Genomic DNA, 22,682 nt, shown 5'->3' on the forward strand with positions numbered 1-22,682 from the left:
AGAAATTTACTTTCTCACTGTCCTAGAGGTTAAATGTTCAAGATCAAGGTGTGGGCAGGGAGGTTTCTCCCGAGGACTCTCTTCTAGGCTTATAAATGGTCAGATTATCTTGTTTCTTCACATGATCTTCCCTCTGCAGATGTTGGTTCCTTATCCCTTCTTGGAAGGACACCAGTAGTATTGGACTAGGGCCCAACCTAATGACCTAATTTTAGCTTAATTATCCTGTTAAAGGCCCTACATCTTAATACAGTCACATTCTAAGGTAGTAAGGTTAGGACTTCAACAGAAGGGGTGAGTGTAAGCCTAGAATAAATATATGTATACTTTATAAATATATACTTGTCAACTACATTCAAAATAAAAATATATTCCTGAATATTGAACATACTTAGAATCAATGACTATTCATGAAAAATATATTCATATTCACTGAATATGACTGAGAAAAATATGTGCATGAGTTTGTCTACACAGAGTGTACTCTTTGAAACAAGTTTTTGATAAACTGCTTGTTTTGGCCAACTTGGTAAATTGGTGAATTGATACTTGAATTGTCTCTCTGAGCATTAACTATGGGACAAATGGATCCAGAAGCTATTGAAAAACCTATATGAACCAAAATCTAGCAGTTGCTCTCCCACTCTCCAAAAATATCATGCTGCCTGAAAGAGAAAGGCACCCCCAAAACCTGCCCAGACACCAACAGCAATAGCCACTAGCTTGAGGTCAGTCAGCGGGGACATTCTGAGGGGAGCCAGAACCTGGGGAAGGTCAGTGATGTAGCACTCCACTGGGCAGCGGGGAGGTGGTGGTGCTCAAGATACTGGTACCTAGAAGGGCTCAGTCTTGAAGGTTACAGAAGACAAGGGGCAGTGAGTGTGAAAAATCACCCTGAGATTGTTGCAGTGCACCGTGCAAGGCAACAGAACTGGTGTAAGACATACAGGACTTCCTGAGTGTGTGTGACCACTGCTGGAACATGGTCTTGGCTTTCCTTGGCAATCAACTCCAGGTTCTTCAGCTGTCAACTGAGGGGTGATACTCTGAAGACATGGAATCTGTGCAATAATTTCAGGGTGATTTTCACATTCACTGCTCCTAGTCTTCCATAACCTTCAAGACTGAGCCCTTCTAGGTAGCCACAGAACTTCCTGTCTCTGAGCAACCTTAGCAGCTGAAAAGGAACACCTGTGCATTTCTGCTGCTAAGTCCTTCCCTGAGGTTCAGGCCTGGGGGCAGCCTGTCCCAGGGCCATGCCCATTGGCACCCTGGAAGTCCAGGGCCCAATGCCTGAGACTCCACAGCAAGGTTTCCCATGACCTGGGATGCTTTAAATTAGGGCCCAGAGCTCCCACAAACCAAAGCACCATTTACAGCCTGGTTGCAAAGACCTGTAACACTAAATTCTTTTGGGAACAGTAAAATAAGATATGGTATTGAGCTGAGGAATCAAAGGAAATGTATTTGGAAAACCAGGTCACTTCTTTTCTTTTTTTGGTACTGTGGATTGAACCCAGGGGCTCTTAACCACTGAGGCACATCCCCAGCCCTTTTTTGTATTTTATTTAGAGACAGAGTCTCATTGAACTCAATGAGGGCCAAACTAAGTTGCTGAGGCTGGCTTTGAATTTGTGATCCTCCTGCCTTAGCCTCCTAATCTGCTACGATTACAGGTATGTGCCAGTGCACCCAACCCCAGGTCATTTCTTTTCTTTTTGTTTAGAAATAGTTTATTTAAAAAAACTTTCTGTAAGTCAACTGACTGTGACTATTTGAGACATAATTGAGAAGTGGATAAACAGCAATAATTCTTGAGGAATTATTGTCCTTATTATTGTATATTTTTGGATACTGTCTCTGGTCCCTCCTGTGATGACAGCATGAGAGGGGCAAGATCGTTCAGATCAGGTCCAGGATCAACAAGGGTCTAAAAGGAAGAAAGGCTGAGAGGCCAGGGGGAGCTGATTCATAATATATCTCCACTCCCTTCTGTGGAGCTTCAGCTGAGAAGCCTGCTTACTCAGAGACAAGGATATCAACAGAAGTAGCTGTTTATTCTCATATGGGGCTTTCTGGCTCAGAAGGGGAAAGAAGAACTCAAACCTTCTGTCAACCATGAGCATCAACCATAGGAACTCACATTTCTTCCAGCTGTCAAGTTAACTCTTCCTTGACTCATACCATCTTCCTGTTTGAGCATCCCCCAAATTCTGTGGGTGGACAGAACAAATGTCACCAGTCTATCATCACCATCCCAGCCCCATCTTACAGATGAAGAAACAAACTCAGACCAAGTGACCTGCCTAAGGGCTGACAGCTAATTGCCAGCAGAGGGAGGAACTCAGCCTTCACCCTCTTCTCTCTGGTCTAGAAGTTTCCACTGAATGGAGCTAAGACAAATCATTAAAAAGAGGAGAGCGTCAGGATGACTTGAGGAGGTCTGCATAGCTACCCTCCCAATCACAGCCAATACTTGGTACTAACTGTTTAAAAAGTACCCCAGGGACTCAAAGGTAATCAGAGTTGAGGGGTCTCCTGCAGTTGGAGAACAGTTTCAGGGGCAGGGTGGATTCACAAGCTCCTGAGCAGGGCAGACTGAACAGAATCCCACTGTTCTTGCTAGAAACCTCATAGAAGTATGACAATGCTCCAGCTGCAAAACCCCCAGCTGCAAAATGTTGGCATTTTTCAAGTCTATCTGGAAAATTATGATAATGCTCTGAAAACACTGGTAAGAAAAAGCAAGTCACAGATTCCTCCAGTCTTTTTAGCAATTAATTATGAACGCTCCTATAGCCCTCATCCTCCCTTTCCCTTTCTCACTCACACACACCTCTTTGCTCACATTTCATAAATCTAAACAGAGGTCTTTTTATCTTTATGCAAAGCAAAGTTCTGAATTGTTAAGTGGAAATATTAGTTGTGGGTCTTAGGTTAGCCCTGATCACATTAGACAGCATTTATATCTGCATTGACAGCCTCAAGCACATCCATATTCAATCCCAACATCTAATCTGGTTTCCTATTGTTTGGTAATTTAATTCTCCTACAACTGCAGTGAAGCATCTGTCAATCATCAATGCTGCATTTAAGATCAACTTAGGACTCTATTATAGGAACAATAAGCAAATGGTTATCTTATGTCTTCGAAAAGTTAGCTCCTGTGAGAGTCAAGGGTCATTATGGAAAGTTTTGAAATTTAGTCTTTAGTTTTTGTTTTTTTTTCCCTTTCCTCAATTGAGTTTCAGAATGTGTACAGTCATGGCACAAGGACCTCAGGCATCCCATACAATACAATGACAATTTTTAAAACTACCAAAGTATTTGAAATAACATGATATGATATAAATTGACTATTTACAGTTTCAAATTGGTGGATATTAGAAAAAACTAAGCTCACTTCATCTTTTCAAACTCTTACTGCTCTGGAGTATTACATCTGAAGTCCAGTAAAATGTGTATCTGTAAAATCAGTATCAGCAGGGTCAGCTCTGCCTTCACTCCAGGGCTCCCCTCCTGGTATGTACTGAGGGAGGGGAGGTTTCAGCTCTCATCTCTCCTCAGTGGCCCACCTAGTGTGGATTCCCTCCCTATCCTTCCAGCTCTACCCTGTCCACCATGTGTGCACTGCTTCCAGACCACTCCCACCTAGAGGATGCTGCTTCCTTCTCTTGGGCCCCATGAAGGGTGAACAGGGAGTTGGTGTATTTTCTACCCTGCCTTCTCCCTTCATTTTCTGCCAGCACACATAGACTGTGTCCAGGTGTCAGACTTTCCTGAAAGCTGCTGATAGAAGAGGAAAAACACCTAAAACTCCACAAAGAATGGGGCTTTCCCCTATAATGCAAGAGAAAAGAAGCAAGGAAGCACCTTCAGTTCCTGAGCTCACTCTCTGTATCTTAGACCTGACTGCCAAGCAACCTCTGCTAACACATTTACCTCTCCCTCTACTCTTCAGTCACCCACCTGCCACAAGAGTCCACCCCTCTCCTAAGCAACACTTCTCTTTGGGCTCATCAGTTATTCTCTCCAAACAATGATCACTATGGCAGGGTTGAAGAGATGGAGGCCTGTACATTTTCTGGGAGGAAAGGGGTAGATTTGCTCTTTTGTTAACACCTGTAAAAACCACTCCCACAACAGGTTTTTTCACTTTCGCTTTGTGACTAGTTGTATAATGTTTACTTTAGTAGTTTGTTAGGTTAAGATTTCACAGTATAATCAGTAAGTGACAAGTGTTCTAGGAAGTTTCTAAAACAACTAAAATGATTAGGTTGGTATTATGGGGAAAATGTAAACTCAGAAAAGCAGACTACTGCTGGGCGCAGTGGCATGGCACACACCTGTAATCCCAGCAACTTTGGAGGCTGAGGCAGGAGGACTGCAAATTCAAAGCCAGCCTCTGTAACTTTGTGAGGCCCTAACAACATAGTGAGACCCTGTCTCAAAACAGAATATAAAAAGGACTGGAGATATGACTAAGTGGCAAACGTCCCCCTGGATTAAATCCCCAATACCTATATAAATAAAATTTAAAAAGCAGATTACTTCCTGGGAAAAGTAGTGTTTGGGAAGGACTTTTTAAAATTTTTTAAATGCCAGGGATTAAACCCAGGGGCACTCAACCACTGAGCCACATCCCCAGCCTTTTATATTTTATTTAGAGACAGTTTTCTAAGTTGCTTAGTACTTTGCTAAGTTGTTTAGGCTGGCTTTGACCTCACAATCCTCCTACCTCAGCCTCCTGAGTCCCTGGAATTACAGGTGTGTACCACCTCATCCAGCCTGAGATGGATCTTGAGACTAGGGTCTGAAGAGTAGGAAGGGGAGCTGGTTTCAGAGGCCAGAAATGAATCATCAGGACAATGTCCTAATTTCTCTCTGCTTCTGGACTGGACTTTCTTCCATGTTGACATTTATTCTTTCGTACCTCAAAGTGTACTTTCAATTCAGCATATGAGTCCATAAAGGAAGAGTCTCTTACCCAGGAAGGCTCTGTGAGGTTATCTTGGGCCCTGCAACACCCACTCAAACTAACTGGAGAGATGTTGCTGTTTGGGTGGGCTTGGTTGTGGGGCAGGCAGGTGTCAATGAAGTGTGCTTTTCCACAGTTAGCGAGAACTTTATCAGAGGGTGGGAGAGGGACTGACACAGGACAGAAATCATCATTACAGTTGTTCTCTACATGAAAAGATCCTAAGGAAAGAGAGAGAGGTAGCAAAGCATGATGGATGTTGAGAAAAGTCCTGTTTGGGATAAGAACAAGAGGAACACAAAAAGGTACATTGAAACGAGGTGTGGAGTTTCTACTTAAACCGGCAGGTTCTGGGGAGGCTTTTGAGTTGGCTGATGTAGTCTGAAACTCCAGGTGAGGAGAGTGTTCCACCACTACAGTTTGCACAGGTGAGTGTGGGGAGATAAGGAAAATGGGGAGACTCTTAAAGAAGCATAAATTGGAGGCAATGAGGTCCCACCTGAGGCAATGGTAGTAAACATGGAAATACCAGGAAGACTGTGAGAGAACCTGCCAGAGGGATTGTCTGAGTCACTGATTTGCTGTAGAGGCAAAAAAACTAAAGATAGAGGATGGTGATGCCATTAGTAAAATAAGGGTGTGAAGCAGAAGAGTTACATTTTGAAGAAATTGTGCTCAGAAATGGACATACTGTTGGTTGGGCAAGCTGAGGAAGGTGCCAGGCAGGGAGCTGAGGAGAGGCCAGAGCTTGAGAAAGGGGTCTAGTCAAAGATCTAGAAAGGACAAGTCTACAATAAGCTTGTAGTTAAAAATCAAGAAAACTGAAGTTCTATAAAGGAGAGTGTATAGAGATGAGTGGTTACAGGACAGGAATTGTAAGTTAGGCAACACAGAAAAGATGAATTAAAGATTATGATGACTGAGAAAGGGAAAACATGGCTGGGCAGAGTGGGAAAACCAAATGTCCTTAAATCAACAGAAGGGGCATTCCAGCCCCCAAAAGGAAAAAAAGAATGAGACCCCCATGTTCAACACTAATATTTCCAGTGAGTGTTGGTTCTGTATTCTTCATACTCTCCTCATTCCTTTTCACAAGTGAAATCACAAACAAAGTCTAATGTGCCACCATTAATGTTAAAGAATTACTGCTTTCTGAAAACCAGGGATTTCCATCCTGGTGTAGGTTTTAATTAAGATACCAGAGCTTCTTATCATTAGTAACAGCATATCTGGTGGAAGGTCTCTCATTTTTCTAGAACAAGGGACAGGTATTAAAACAATTGCTCAATTGCACAAAGATGGCACTGTTTCATATAACCCATTGGGGGACAGATATATAAAATGTGAAGTTGGCATATGAAAGGCAGGTTGAAAATCTCAATGTATGAAATATAATTGAAGCTATATGATTATCCACATATTTAAGAGTTGCTATTTCTGAGGCCAAAGCAGAAAACATTTCAAGATTTCACCTTTATTCATTCCTTTCTTTCAATTATTCCTGAAATTCTGGTACCTCCCTGGGCCTGATCTTGGATCTTCTCTCATATTTGGGGTGATTTACAAGACTTCCTCTTTCACTATCCACCCCCTCTGCCTCCAAATCTACTTATTATATGACTATTACACATTCTCTTAACTACGGTTGCAGTATGTGGTTGCTCAGGCTAAAGTGCTGCAAAGAGCACCATTGAGAGGGGATGCCATTCACATAGCAGATGACACTACTGTTTTGAAGTTAAATAAAATCCATAGTTCCAATAAACTTACCACATCACAACACAAAGTTTTATGGAAAAGAGTCTCTTTGTGATGAGTACCAGGGTGCTAAATGGACTGAAGAGGCTTTGACTCTACCAGGATGCTCTATGGACACCTATGTGGCTTGCTACATCTCATTTAGTCTAGCTCCATGATGGTTCCTGAAACCATCCCATCCCCTCCATTTCCATTTCCTCCATTGAGTTTAGACTCCACTTCCCCTGTGTCTCTTGCCTGGCCATGGTTATTGCTTCCTTCCTGATCTTTTTGCTGCACATCTAGTCCTTCTCCAGTTCACCCTTCCAACTGTTGTCAGAGTGATCTTTCTACAAAAATCTGACCAGCTGACTTCTCTGCTTATTTAAATACCTTCTTATTGCTTATAGAATTCAATGTACACTTCTACATATGGCATATAGGTGTTCCATGTTCTCCCCCTGGCCTCCTGCCTACCAGTCACTTCCTACACAATGATCTAACCACACAGAAACCAAGTTTGATATGCTTGCACTATTTGTCTACATTTTGCAGGTTGTCCCATGAGTTTCAATTTATCCTTCAAAAAAATCAACGCTATGGTCCCCCCATGAACTCCTCCCTGGCTGCTCTGTTAAAAGCGACCATAATTCCTTTGCATTGCCACTGCAGTTAGTTTATATCTTTATTATTGCAATTCTGGGGAGAATTTTTTGCCTATGTTTCTCTTATTATGAGTGAATGAACAGCTTAAGGATATGGGATGCATTTTAGTGATTTACTTGTCCCTAATATCCAATAGAGAGTGATGTGTATCCCTGATACCCAGCATAGAGTCTATTGATTGAACCAAATGAAAAAAAAATGCATTGAAAGTTTCAAGAAGTCATAGAGGGTGGATTTGATAATGAGATAAGGGAAGAGAAAACATATTGTGGATTGTTTATGTAAGTTGTGTTCTAGATGCTTTATACACAGGACCTCAGCTTTGAGTTAAATGTGGAGAAAATGCAACAGCAAAGAGCTACATTTCATTTGTTGTTCCTTTTACGTAAGTATTCTGAAGGCTCTCCAGAAACTTCTCTGCTAATTTCTGTCCTCTGCAGCCTCCAGAAGTCTGTCATACTGGGCTCTTCATGTTTTCATAAGTGGACTACTTCTCTTTTTTTTTTTTTTTTGTACATTCTGCTATGAATTACCAAACCAGTAATGTTCTAAACCTTATTGATGTCATACAGGATTTTTTTTTTTTTTTTAAATGAAAGTAACCTCCTGATTCTTTCCCCCTGTGACTGCTTACTCTATTCTGTGGCAAAGGTAGAGTTTTAAAAAGAAAATGAAGAAATCCGGGTGGGCTGGGTCTGGTGGTACATACCTGTAATCTCAGCTACTAGGGAGGCTGAGACAGGAGGACTACAAGTTCCAGGCCAGCCTCAGCAACTTAGGAGATTGTATCTCACAATAAAAAATAAAAGGACTGGGGAAATAGCTCAGTGATATTGCAACCCTGGGTTTAATCCCCAGTATCTTCCCCTGGCAACAAAATAAATAAATAAATCTGAATGGGACATAAAAGTAAATCACCGACACAATGATAAACTTGGAACTCTTCCTTTTTTTTTTTTTTTTTTTTTTAAATATTTTTGTTGTTGTTGATGGACGTTTATTTACATGCGGTGCTCAGAATCCAACCCAGTGCCTCACACATGCTAGGTAAGTGCTCTACCACTGAGCCACAACCTCAGCCCAGGAATTCATCCTTTTAAACAACTTAAGATTCTGTTTTCCTGGATCATGTTAGGTGCCACTTACTTAGGATAGTTTCTTGAGTATTCCTCCAGCTTGCAAGAATTTATCAGTCTGAAGTCTCAGAATGAACAGTTTAGGTTTAAGTTGGGGAGACTGCCTCCTTCCCTACCCTTGCTTATCTATAGTTATCTAGCTTAACTATAGCCACAATGCTAGTCAGAAGGCACCATTCTCATTTTACAGAAAGGGGAACATTCAAGGAGTTTAAATTGCCCTAGGAAACACAGCTAGATTAGTGGTCAAGTGAACTGCTTTCCTCTTCAGAGAAAAATAAGACTATTCAAGCTTGGGTGCATAAAGGCAAGGTGAGATCAAATCTAGAACTCAAATGGGACTGTATTCCAGAGCTAACTGGGAATTCTGTTCCTACCAGCTATACTATACCTCTCCAGTTTGCTCCTATTCCTTGGAATCCCAGGTTAACAACCAGACACTTATTTTATAAGGGCAGAGAGTAATAGACTGAATGTGGGTGTCTAATACATGCCTGAAAATAAAAGCAAAATTCTGAACAATTAAAAAAAACCCTTGTAACAAATTTTAGAAAGAAGATAGCTATTTTAGAAGAACATCATTATACTTACATCCATAAATATCACTGAAATCCAAAAACATTCTCTGATTAAACATTTATTACTTGTGATAGTGTTAAACTTGTTTTTCCTGTTTTTAAGTTTTAGATACCAGTCCTGTGTTCTAGTTCATGAGATTATTCTTTACACTTATTCTGAATGCTAAGTGTAAAGCTTTTCACCTAAGCTTTGGAAAAGTCATGTTCTTTTTATTGAGAACACTTCGATATGCATCTGTTCTGTACATGCAGTACAAATTTTCAGAACACATTGTTTTCAGCGGAGTGTGATTAAATGGGGATTTAACCCAGGGGCACTTTACCACTGAGCTATATCCCTAACCCTTTTTTACTTTTTATTTTCAGATGGGCTTACTAAATTGCTGAGGCAGCCTTCAAATTTTGATCCTCCTGCCTCAGCCTCCTGAGCCACTGGGATTACAGGTGTCCATCACTGCACCCAGTTCAGAAAACATTCTTTGAATGTGATACATAGTATCATTGGTACTGTACCTATATCTCTGGCAATGATTTCTCTAAGCAATAATGAGCCAATACATGGACCTGAAATTTAAGTAGATTAACAAATGAGTTAAAGTAAACTTTCTAAAAATTGCTAAAGAGGGTTTGTAAGTACTGATCCATTTTAATCAATTGCCAGTGGTAGCTCAATAGAACTAATAACCTGAAAAGAAATTTGCTAACTACTTATTTATGTATACAAGAGCTGTGTCTAGACCAGCTCTTTTTCAAAAGTCTTAATTGTGCTTTGCAAGGAAGAAATATCAATATTTTCAATCTTGTGAATATTAAAAAATGTGAATCAACTCTTTATCAAAAGATGTTAATACAGGTAATAAGATTTCTAAAAATTAAGACCAGTTATTTAATATTCACAATGATCTCTTCCATCAGTAGCTAATAAAAAGGCTTGAAAGTTTAATATGCAGTAAAGCATATGTGCCACTTTATACTACAGAGCAATTTAAGGCTTTCTCATTTTTTCTGTTGATAGGTAGCCTGAGGAATTAGTTAAGACTTTGCATCCAATCACATACTTATTACACACACAGTAAAAGACCATTTATCCTGGAAACAACTGCTGTGAAGCTCTTTTATAATTAATATATCTAAACTCTGACAATATTGTTATGTAGACCTTAGAAAAATGACCTTCTGCTGTACTTTAATTACCTGCTACCTACCTGCTCTCAGGTTTAACAGAGGTAAGAACTAGAAGGAAGAATTGGCTAAGGGTTGAGGTCAATGGAATGTTAATCTTGAAACTTCAGCCAGCATACCCTCGCTCCCTATTTAGAGAAGGTAATTTCTTCAGTCCTTGTTGGCCTTTGAATGCTCATGGCACTTGCTTTAAACTTGTAAAAAATTAATAGTAAACAATGATTTTTCTTCTACCATATTTTCCTCTTTGTATAACTGCATACTTGTTCAAGTAACAGTATAGTGAACAGTGTTCTCAACCTTCTCTCATCCCAGTTGCCACTCCTAACAGGAAGGGAATGTTTACATGCATCCTATATTCTGAAAAAGATGCTCAGATTTCACACTGCAACAAATAAAATCAACTGGCATTTTCCAAGTTCCCACCTGTAATTCTATCCCTACTCTAATCACATTTATTGAATTTACTATGTGCTAAGTACCTCTGTGGACTACACTTATTAAACTAATTTAATCCCCATGGATTGTATGAGGTAGGGAGTCTCATGATCCTCAACGCATGAGGAAAATAAGGCACAGAGAGTTTAAATAACTTTCTCCAGCTAGCACAGCTAGTAAATGGCAGTACTGGGATTCAAATCCAGATAATCTAGTTTTAGGGCCTACCCTCTAACATGCAGTTTACAGAATGCACATGAGAAAAAAGATTATCATGCAGATAACTTGCTCTAGCATATTTTTAAGTCTATTATTTGCAAACTATCATATCTTTCTATTAGTAGTAAATTACTTGGAATGTATCTCACAATTGATGGAAATTTGCTGGATATTTATAGAACTCCACCAATATATGAGACAGTGTCCTAACTCCAATTCCTGACAGTCTAAAATTAACTATTGGAAATGATTTCAAAATTTTATTGCTTTCCTATCCAAAATAATGAAAAGTAAGACCTTTGCTTTTCCTTTGCTTAATTTTTAGTAAGTTTTGTTGCCACATTTTTTTTCTATATTTGTATTATTAGGTCTCTATGGTTTATACTGAACTGAATATTCTACTTTTACAATGTTATCAAGAAATCAAAATACTTTCAAATCCAAATGTTTCTTTTTTAAAAGAAGATATAATTTTAAGTTGTAGATGGACATAATACCTTTTCCAAAAGGCAAATAGCTGACCTAAGATTATAGGATTGTGCGATAACCAAAGATAGAGCATTAGTCTTTTGATGTAAAAGCTAATACGCTAATGAGAAAGGAACACTGATTTCAAAAACTAATTAAAATTAATTAGAAGTTTCAAGTACCTCAGATGTAAAATCATGTATTATGTAAAAGGTATTTTCAAGGTGAATTTAATTTTAAGAGCTTCACTTGAACTAATTTAGCCACTTAAATGCCTGCATCCCTCTTACACAATGTATCAGTAGCAGATAAAATGTTTAATGAATTGCTATTGATGTAGCTTTATGAAGATGTTTGATAAAAATGTATCAAAATGAAACAAAAATAGGGGCTGGGGTTGTAGCTCAGTTGTAGAGCTAGATGTGTGAGGCACTGGGTTCCATCCTCAGCACCACATTAAAGAAATAAATACAATAAAGGTAGTGTGTCCATCTACAACTAAAAAATTAAAAAAAAAAGAAACAGAAAAATAAACCAAATACAATTTTATAAGAAAGTGATCCAGTTTTACTTACATGTTATCTTCTGAAAGGAGCTCATAATAAGCTTATTTTTTAAAAAAACAAATTTAGTTCACCTTAAAAATCCAAGTGTGATTAATTCAAAATAGATTCTATTTTTGCAACTTCCTTCCTATAAACTGTTAAAGAAAAGAGAAGTAATGCCATCTACAGGGAACCTTCAGAACAACAGTCATATTTGTACGACCCACACTCTTCAATATAAAAAATCTAAGTTAATATCATATGTAACATCATTTAACAAGGAAATTTTCAAGGGAACAGGTAAAAAATTGAAAAGGTGTGTGATATAAAAAAATCCCACTAACATGGATTATCGATACTTCTTAAAATTTACCTAACTTCACTTCCAAATTCTCCTACATGATCCATAGATGTTTGGTTAGGAACTGCAGCAGGTTAAAATGCAAAGCTACTCAATCTCAAAGTTCTTCAAAGTTATAGCTAGTAGAGAGAAAAGACTCAAGTCATTGGAGAATAAACCTGTGACAATTTTCTTTTCCCCACTGTGAGCATCTTAAGTAGCATCTTTCTTCTTAAGTAGCATCACTTTTACCTTCTTGACTAAATTCTCTAAACTTGTAGGTATTTTAATAGTCTTTTTCAGTTTCTGGAGCTCAGTCCTATTTATTTTAAAATCTCCTATTTCATAGACAATTATACAATAGTTCTTCCTTGTTATGCAGCATATACCCACTCTAACCACAGATGATTTCATTTTTATATACTTCCCTTCTCTCTGCTATCTTCCCCTTGGGAAGTACCTACCTACTAAAAGAGGTTTCCTTATTGCAATGGCTTAATTTAGGCTAAATATTAAAACCATCTGAACTCCTTTAGTAACAACACCACACCTCTAACTTACTTGGACTGGGGTGGGGCTTGAGTATGAATTTTGTGGCTTTCAATTTTACAGGCAATCTCTCATGCACCCTGGTTTGAGAAATAATGCCTTACTGTGTGGTTGTAGCCCTTTCCCTAATTGGCTCCAACAGCACTCTAACTGGTTTATAGGTTCCAATGTGCACAGTGGCAATACCCACTTGCCCCCTGGTTTGTTCTTGAGCTGTTTCCACAGTCACTAGCAGTGCCTTGAGACTGGACAGTTAGCTCTATGCTAGCTGACCCCAGTAAGTGGCATCACACCTCATTCATCTGCTGCAGCTAACCCTCTCCACAGCCCCTGCCCCAGTTGCTGTATAGGTCTTCTAGCCCCCAGCTCATGGATCAGTCCTGGATCAATCCTCAGGCTGGCAGAGTCCATCTATCCTTCTGCTACACTGAGCCCACATCACTCCTCCAATAGTCTCCAAGCCCATCTCCATGTACGGAGTTAATCTGGATAAATCCAACTCCAGGAGAAAATATCAGTCTTCCCTACTTATAATCATCTTGAATCTTGAGTTATGGCCTCAGGTATCCTTCCTATGGTTTCTGAGTGCAGATGCACTGTTCCCTCCCCTGTTGGGAGAGCCAAAGGACTAAATCCCATTCCCAAACACTCTTCCAAGAGGGAAATTCTCCCAAGGCTTCCCTGGTAGTTGGTGATAAAGCAAGTTCCCTCGACTGGTACCCTTCAGTGAGTTCTCTGCAGTACTCACTGGTCCTGACACTAGTGGTTCTCTGAACTCAGATCATGGGACCTGGCATGTTGTGATACTTCATATTGATATTTTCCGAGAAATGGGATGGGAGGATAAATACAAATCACTTCTATGTCAATGCTTTAGGTCAGTTCCCCAGAAGCAGACCGAGAAGAAAGTATGCAAGTGATTTATTATGCATGTGATAAGTAAAGGGGTGGTGTAAGCAAGACAGGGAAGGCAAGCAAGTGTAAGATTTCAGCAAATTTGTGTAGAAACTGACTTCAGTCTGATTCACTCAGAAAATTTTGGACTGTAAAAATAAAGGAGTTGGGCTGTCATAAAGTAAATCTATGGGTATTTCAGGCCAAAGACCCACAAACACTACAAATTAAAAACTGAAGTGAAAGAGAAAGGAGGGCATAAAAATTGGAGAATGAAAAGGGATGTGAGAAATCCAGCTGGACTACAACAGTCAATGTCAAATTTATTTTCACAATTTCATGTTATGGAACAAGCCAAAAAGTTGTCATTTGTCCTAAGACCTCACTAATAATAGCTAGTGCTATCTGTAACTATCAAAAGCATCACATATTTAGGTTCACAAACTGCCTGGGGGAAAACTGCTTAACGAAATGCTGGGTCAATATGACCAAAGTATTTTGAAAAAGAACAAAGCAAACCTTAAAGACTAAAGTAAGCCTGAAAGGAGAAAACTATTTCCTTTGCTTTGATCCTCAAAGACTCTAAACAGGGCTACTTTTGCTCTTTCTGGAAAGCAGTCACCTGCTTTAGATGTTTGTTTTCTTTAAAGCTATTTCTGAAACATTTGCAAAATCACAGGGTCTCAAAATCCGTATTTATTTTAACACATAAAATGTGCCATCTAGCACCAATGCTGGTAAATACCAGAATTCCATCTGTCACCATTCTTTGGAACCAGTGTGATGGAAGTCCTTGACATGTCAGTGCATATGTTCAGAAGATTATAACACAAAATAGAAGTGACACAGCATAAAAATCATTTGATAAATGTGTAAAGAACTACATTTGTAGTTATTCAATAACCTTTCATTGTTTCATGTAAACAAGTTAACTTAATGCCAGTGTTTTTAAACCAGATTTTCCTGGAAGACAATCACAAGGAAAAGTTCATGAGCCACACAAGTGCATAACCCTGGAATTGGGCTTCCTATTTTCACTCCATTCCCAAATGAAAATTTTAAAAAGGAACTTTTTGTTCCCCCAATCCCTTGATTTTTCTTCTTAGTAACTAAGTATTGTGTTCACTATTTAGATTATTTACCCATTTATGGTGAAAAGAATAAAACTTTGGTCAATATAAGTATATAAGACAATACCCTCAGTTTTTTTTTTTTTTTTAAGTAAAAGGACAATTAAGCATTAAAGATATCATATGCTAAAATTATTGCCTAATTACATAAAAGTGAAATATTTAAATTTACTTAATTTCAAGATAAACTAAGGTTTACTGGCTTGAATTTAGAACATTATTTAGTGATATATCTCTACAAATTACATCAGTTTACCTCTAGTTTCCTGAAAATGTGTCAAATCAACCATGATGCTTCACTATTTACTTTTAGCAGACTTTAAGCTAACCTTAATACCATATTTTTATTTGAGTAACTGACCTCAATGTTTCTTTTAAGCAGAACTTGATGCTGAGGTTAAGTAAAGCTAAGGTGGATTTCAGGCCCATTGGCAGGCAGGCAGTCATTTTTCATATTGCAGGAAGACCATGGTGGTTGTCATCCATATATCAGATCTCTAAGGACATGCTGGAAAAATCTGTAAACACAATCTTCCCATGCTGTATTCACATGCTTCAGTCACTGCTTTTGCTTACCCAGGTTGTTAGAGGCTTGGGTAAGATGATGGCTAAACATTTCATGATGGCAATTTCTATAAGAAAAAAAAAAGAAACTTAAAAAGATTGATTTTCATCAACAACTGTTTATGGAGTACTTAATACTAGGCAATATGCTCAGTAGTGGCTAACTGCAACTCAAATGAATACCCATGTATAATGTTTAGAGAGTTTTTAGCTGATGCAGATATACTGGACATTATCAAAATTCAAAACCTTTGTGCTATGCAGAAGACACTACCAAAAAAAATAAAGAAGACCTGCAGAATAGGAGAAAGTATTTTACAAATTGTATATCTGATATTTAGAACTCTTAAACTTAACAGTAAAAAGACAAATAACTCAATTTGAAAATGGGTCTTAATTCTAGAGACAAGATATTCAATATCATTAATTATTAGGGAAATGAAAATAAAAAACACAAGATCCTATTTCATACCCCCTAAGTTGGCTGTAATTAAAATGATAGACAATAGCTTGGGAATACAGTTTGGCCATTCCTCAAAAAGTTAAACACAGAGTTCCTATATAACCTAGCAATATCACTCCAGGCATATATCTAAGAGATCTGAAAACATACACAGAAAACTTCTACATAAATGTTCACAGCAACATCACTCATTACAGCTAAAGATTGAACAAGTAAAATGCCACCAACTGATGAATGGATGGGTAAGATGTACATATTCATACAAAGAAATATTATTCAGACATAAGAAGAGTAAAAGCATGTCACAATATGGATGAACCTTGAAAACAATGTGGTGAGTGAAAGAAGTCAGACAAAAAGAGACCATACAATATGTGATTATTTCATATGATATGAGCAGAATAGGCATATACGTAGAAACAGAGGTTAGTGACTGCCAGGGGCTGGAGACTGGGGGAAATGAGTGGTTATTAATGGTATGGAGTTTCTTTTGAGGGTAATGAAAACTTTTTGTTTAAAATGAAAACATTTAAAATTACAAAGTGGTGATGGTTTATGTGACTCTGTGGATATATTTACACTGAACTATATTTAAAAAGGGTGAGGGCTGGAGATATAGCTCAGTTGGAGCGTGAGTGCCTTGAAAGCACAGGCCCTGGATTCAATCCCCAGCACCACAAAAAAAAAAAAAAAAAAAAAAAAAAAAAAAAGTAAAAGGGTGAATTTTCATGGTATGTGAATTATTATCATTTTTTAAAAAAGGAATGATTCTCTGCAAACAAACAAAATAAAACAAACTCTTTATATTTAGCAACCCAAAATCTTTATGCCTTAAAAATTTTTTACTTCTAAAACTGCACAAGGCTTCAGCTAAAACTGAATCCCTTAGCTGGGTGTGTTGATGCACGCCTGTAATTCCAGTGACTTGGGAGGCTGAGGCAGGAAGGATCACAAGTTCCAAGTCAGCCTGAGCAACTTGGTGATACCCTGTCTTAAAAAAAAAGAAAATACTGGGATGTAGCTCAGTGCTTCAGGGTTCAATCTCCAGTACCACAAACAAAAACTAGATACCTTAAGACATAAAACATTTTAAAATTTTGTCACATTTATAAAAGGTGTCAGGGCTACAAAATGGATGAGATATAGTTCTGCAGATTAAAAACTCTAGGTGTCATAGATGTACCTTGCATAAAACGGTGACTGTTACACTATGTAAAAGTACCACCAAACAAGGGGAACAAAAATGAATTCTGTTTAATTGGGTGCATTTTTCTTTTATGAACAGATCCGTCTGATTTTATTTTACTTTGTTAAACATAATTTGAATGACTGGAGAAAGTTCACAAAGGTATCAGCTGGCATTTTAAAATCTCAGAGTTAAGAGAAACTATAATATAAAGAGGTAAGTCAGAATGAATCCCACATCATTACCCTATGTAAATGTATGATTACATAAATGGTACGCCTCTATTTCATGTACAACCAGAGAAACAAGCTGTGCCCCATTTGTTTACAATAAAAGAAAACAAAACATGGAACACTTGTATGTTCCCAAGGTCTCTTTCCTGAAATACAGAAGCCTTGAAATTCTAAATAAATAAATAAATAAAATAAAGAGCTAAATCACTTGTCTGAGATAATGTCCAACACTATAGTCTGAATAAGTGTCTCCGAAAGGCCCATATATAAAAGGAGGAAGTGGAATCTTTAAGAGGTGAGTCATTTGGGATGTGTCTTTGAAGGGGATGGTAGGACTCTGACCCTTCCTCTTTCTTTTCTTTTACTTCCCAGCTATGAGGTGATTGGACTTTCTCTGTCATATGACATACTGTCTTGTCACAAGGCAATGGAGTTAACTAATCAGACTGAAACTGTAAGCCAAAATAAACTTTTCCACTTTTTAAGTTGATTAGCTCAGGTGCTATGTTACAGTAACTGCTAACACATTCAATTACAAAGTTACATAAAAATGAAGCCTGCTGGGCTGGAGGTTTAGTTCAGTGGCAAAGTGCTTTCCTTCCATGTGCAAGACCATGGGTTCAATCTCCAGCACTGCATAAAAAAACAAATAAGCAAAAAGCCTGCTTTATTTAGAACAAGAACCAAAGGCAAGACAAAAGAAGTGATCTTAATACTGAGTCAGTGCCTGAGTCCAATGAATAGTCACAGCTGTTTTACCATATCAAATTCAAGGCCTTGACCACACATTAAGCCCAGAAACAGTGACCAGATGATGAAACATCCTCATAAGACAAAGAACTAAAAATGTACTTACTGATTTTTTCTTTCTGATGTATATAATATGGATATCTTCACTTCGATATTCTTCATCATGTTTTTCCAAAGGAATTTTTTCAAAATCAAAGTCTAGCTGAAGAAGCTATAAATGTTAAGAGATACACTTTAAACTGAATAATATGAACAGACCTGTCGTAACAGAAGGTACAAAGGTGGCTACCTCTGCAGGAGTACTGACTAGGAAGGGGCAATGTGGAAGCCTTGAGGTTCCACAGTTCCTTCTGTATATTTTTATGCTGGGTAGTAGTTATGTGGGTGAGTGCTTGATATATATGCATTTTACTATGTTTTACCTCAATAAAGTTTATTTTAACAACATAAAAAAATTAGAGTCCCCAAAGCTCAGTAGTATATTTCATATTCAAGAGAGATATGAAAAAAAATTTTTATCATATTATCTGAGGCAGTCATATTCTTGCTTCCTCATTAAACCAAAGCAGTTCATCAGCAGAAAAATGTTGCAGATGTACATTCAAAAAGATTCACTTGTAATGGAATTAATTTTTGTCCATAAAAAGGTCACCTCTAGGGAAAGAAGTGTAAAAGATGCTATGTACTACATTTGCAACTTCCTGTGAGTCTTTGACTATTAAAAAAAATAAGTCCCTGAACACTGATAGGCATCTAGGTTGGAGGATTCATAAAAATGTAGAGAAAAACAGAGAAGTAAAAATTTATCACCTCTAAAAGAAATATATGTATCACTGATATGTTCCCAAAAGCCAAGATCATGTTTAATTAAGAAATATTAAGAACTTTCTCAGAAAAAACAAAGAGTGTCACCATTATTATTTTATACTATTCTGTAGATTCGGTATGAACTAATTAGATAAGAAATAAAGGACAAGAATAAAATATGGGGGTGGGCTTGGTAGAATAGTGGGTTGTAAAGGGTTCCCTACTTGGGTTCATACAAACAGGATGTCCCTCACCCCCAAAATTGCCATACTAGAATAGACACATATAATCTTCCTGAAGGGTACTCCCTACAAAGATAGATCTCATAATCCTCACCTCAAAATATTTTTTCTCAATTTCTGGATTTTTCCCCATTGTACGTTGTTCATAGCAACATATAATACAAGTTTCAGATCCACTGAGATCTTTCAGTGTTTTCAGCAATGGCTCCAAAGACTATGCAAAAAAAAAAAAAAAAACCAAACATATTTTATGTCTTTAAAAGGATTAATTCCCCTATAATTTATCCATTTTTGAATCAATACTACATAGCACAAGTAAAGTTCTCTAGCAATGATTGGTAAACTCCTCTTAACTAATCATTATTATACTACAGTTTTCAGAAAAAGAATTCAAGTGTTTTGGAGTTCCTATGGGAAAATGAACAGTACTGATATCACTCTTAAAAGTTTAACTTCATTTGCTCTAACTTAATGTAGGATTTAAACAATCAACAATTTATCCTACAAAGGTAAATCTGACCCTAATTTGAACATGGGCTGGCTCAATGCTCATTATTTTAAAAGTAAGTGATGCCCACAATGATACTATAAACCAATACTTAAAATACTGGGTCTAGTAAATCCTGCCACAAAATCATCAATTCTTTAAAGTGCAACTAAATTTCCTGGTTAACTTGTTCATTGGGAACTGCTAAGGGTAGGGGTTTGGAGGGGTGATTTTAGGGCTGGGGATGGAACTCAATAGTAAAGCACTCACCATGTGTGAGGCCCTAGGTTTGATCTTCAGCCCTTCCGAATGCCTGGACCCCACCAGGAAAGTTTTTTTAAAAAAGGTTATCTTTTTGTAACAGATACAAGAGGTAAAATCCTTTAAAATTTCTAGAGAAGCCTCTAGTAAAACACATATAACACTCTTCTCAACATGATTTACAGGTCTATATGCTAATCATGAATGTATATAGGTAGTCGCTGGGGACTCTCATCTTCTTCTTGCTACCTCATCAACCATAAAACAAATATCCTGAATTCAGAGGTGTTAAAATGTGAAGAAATGTGATTTTCAGAATAAAAGGTTCACGGATTAGAGAGATTTCACTCATTGAACATTTACCTCTTCATAGTATATGCAGTCAGCCATCAGTATGTAGTCTGGTGGAGAAGGAAAGTCTTCTATTTCTTCCCCCCTTAAAAATGTCAAAGATGTATTTTAAACTGTTAATGTAATAATTTAAAATACTCTTGCTTTATAAACAAGAGCCAAAAAGTTCATTTCGTATTACCACGGTTTTAATGAAACGCAATTTAAAATGAACTATGACTCGTTATCTTAAAACAAGCTAAAAGGCCATACAAACCATTTCAGTACCTTGGCTTGAACAGATCCAGTGACAAGATGTTTGTTCATATTAATATTCATCTTGAGCAAGTCTTGCAATTCCTCAAGATCTGTGACCACAACATCTGCCCTATAAAATAATGTTGATTGAGGCACAGGTAGCTGGTAATCTGAGTTTCCCAAGCAACGCGATGCCCACTCCCTCCAATTCTTACCCAAGGGTAGCAGCCATGAGTCCCACCGCCCCGGTGCCCGAGCCCAGCTCCAGCACCGACCGCCGGCTCAAAGCATGGGCCCCGTCGCCGGAAAAACCCGGCGTTTCCAGGTATTTAGAGAGAACAATGGCAGCGTCCCAAACAACGCAACCCACACCACCGGAGTCATATTGCTGCAGTCGTAGCGCTGTCCCATCCCGCTTCTCCAGAATTCGCACAAAGCTCCGCAGCGGATCCTCCACCATCGACTCCAGAGCAGCCGCCATCTCTGCCAGCCACCGAGTGCAGCGCGCTTAGTGACGACTCATCCACGCGCCGCTCGAGAGGGGCCCGCGCCTCCTAGTGGCGGATTGGCACCTCAGCGCTCGCGTGTGTCAACAAAGCCCGGAAGGCTGCAGGACCTGGGCGTAACCCAGCACTAGCCGCTCTCTTCCGCGCCTTCTCCCATAAACTGCGCTTGGCTTAAGGAAGAGCTACTTTAAGCCACTTTCCCAGATAAAACTAATATAATCCGCTCTTCTAAAAACAAAACAAAACACAATAGTGTTTTTACTCGGAGATGGCTTTCCAGGACCTACCACAGATGTCTATTATCTTTCTCACTAAGTTTCCAAGTGTGCTCCTAGCTTTTCGTATGAATGCATAAAAATGCTGGAAACTTGCAGCTTGCATTTAACAGTAAAAACAAAGTTATCCCTCTAAAATTTACCTCACTTAAATTCTGAGATTATGTAGTTTTAAGTTGCATAAAATAACAAAATTAATGTGTGTATACATAAATCTATTCAGTAACATCCCCTTGTTCTTTAAAATGAAAACACATATTTTAAAAGTTTTTTAAAAATTAAGACTGAGGTGATTTATTAATCTTGTTAAGAACTCTGATACAAAGCACAGTAAAAGGCCACAGACCAGTAAATAAAAAACGTGGCTTTTGGCTACTTTACAACCACTGCTACAGCCTATCAGCATAACACACTTTTCATCACTTTGAACAAAGGTATCCAAATGGCAAATAAAAGTTTTACTCACTTCTCTGATTAAAAAGTTTAATAAAGCATTAAGTATTTGCTGGTTTAAATATTACCAATCTAAAAAAATATTTTTTAAAAATTTCAGTTAACACGAGATTTATAGAGAAAGTCACTAGGTTTTGAAGGCAAGGTAGTTGGTTCCTATGCCATAAGAAACTTTTCCTCTGAAACTATGAATTAGTAAAGTAGCAGATTGTATTATAGACCTCAAGTCACTTAAATTTACATAGGTTATTAGCATTATCTTTAAATATACAATATAAACAAAACTGTACATACATGGCATATTAACTGTTTTCCAAAACAATAGGCAACGTATTAGCTAAAGATGCCATACTCTGCAAAAACAAAAGGCACATCTGAATGAGATACATGCCCTCTTTTCCTCTATAATTGGGTTATTCTTTGTTTACATTTTGACAAAATAATATATACAGTGCATTCTATTATTTTCATTCCACATTTCACTTTTGTCTTCAGCAGCAAATACTGGCATTTAAGACATGGCATTAAAGAATTTAAGAACAGTGGGTGTTATTCACAATTCTCCTAGCTAGATGTAAAAACTACAAGTAAAAACTAGAAGATGGTCAAAGAGATTTAAAAATCAATAACACCATACACCTCTATATTTGTGTAAATTCATTACCTTAAAAAAAGGCATCTATAACTCAAATTTGAAAAATTCCACAAAAGCACTATCCCCTTTCAGTGCAATCAATGTCACTTTAAACCATATTTTAGCAGAGTCTACAGTGCAAATATAAATTCAATATACTGGCCTTTTGGCAGCACTGAGGATCCAAGACAAGGCAATGCTACTGATCACCTGAGGATACTGGTGAAGGACTTTTGTATTTTATCTTTCCAATTCTTAAAAGCTTATTTGATCAGTAGCATTTCTGTAAGAGCATTATTTGTAAAAAAAAAAAAAAAAAAAAAAAAAAAAAAAAAGTACTAAAATACTATGCCTTTTTGAATAAATTAAAAAA

The 22,682-nt window shown here is 37.8% G+C and overlaps 1 protein-coding gene across 8 annotated transcripts in view; it reads right to left on the reverse strand.

Annotated features, from left to right (window-relative positions):
• Window positions 1-20,933, reverse strand: part of Vcpkmt (valosin containing protein lysine methyltransferase) — a 54,643-nt gene extending 33,710 nt beyond the window's left edge. For 3 of the 8 annotated variants that reach the window (XR_007107042.1, XR_007107040.1, XR_007107043.1), the window contains exons 1-7: window positions 20,657-20,933; window positions 20,461-20,571; window positions 20,217-20,289; window positions 19,200-19,319; window positions 18,163-18,267; window positions 15,222-15,492; window positions 2,144-2,213 (exon numbers count right to left, since the gene is read on the reverse strand). Coding sequence is in view for 2 of the 8 variants with exons in the window: in XM_047539438.1 (XP_047395394.1) it covers window positions 15,478-15,492; window positions 18,163-18,267; window positions 19,200-19,319; window positions 20,217-20,289; window positions 20,461-20,571; window positions 20,657-20,922 (690 nt within the window). In the remaining 6 variants the exon portion in view is untranslated. Of the gene's footprint in view, window positions 1-1,681; window positions 2,214-14,977; window positions 15,493-18,162; window positions 18,268-19,199; window positions 19,320-20,216; window positions 20,290-20,460; window positions 20,572-20,656 lie in introns of those variants that run through there. The other 5 variants (XR_007107045.1, XR_007107041.1, XR_007107039.1 and 2 more) reach the window with 4 other exon arrangements.
• Between the last annotated feature and the right edge of the window lie 1,749 nt (window positions 20,934-22,682).

Source organism: Sciurus carolinensis, chromosome 2 (genome assembly GCF_902686445.1).
Source record: "Sciurus carolinensis chromosome 2, mSciCar1.2, whole genome shotgun sequence".
Classification (NCBI taxonomy): domain Eukaryota; kingdom Metazoa; phylum Chordata; class Mammalia; order Rodentia; family Sciuridae; genus Sciurus; species Sciurus carolinensis.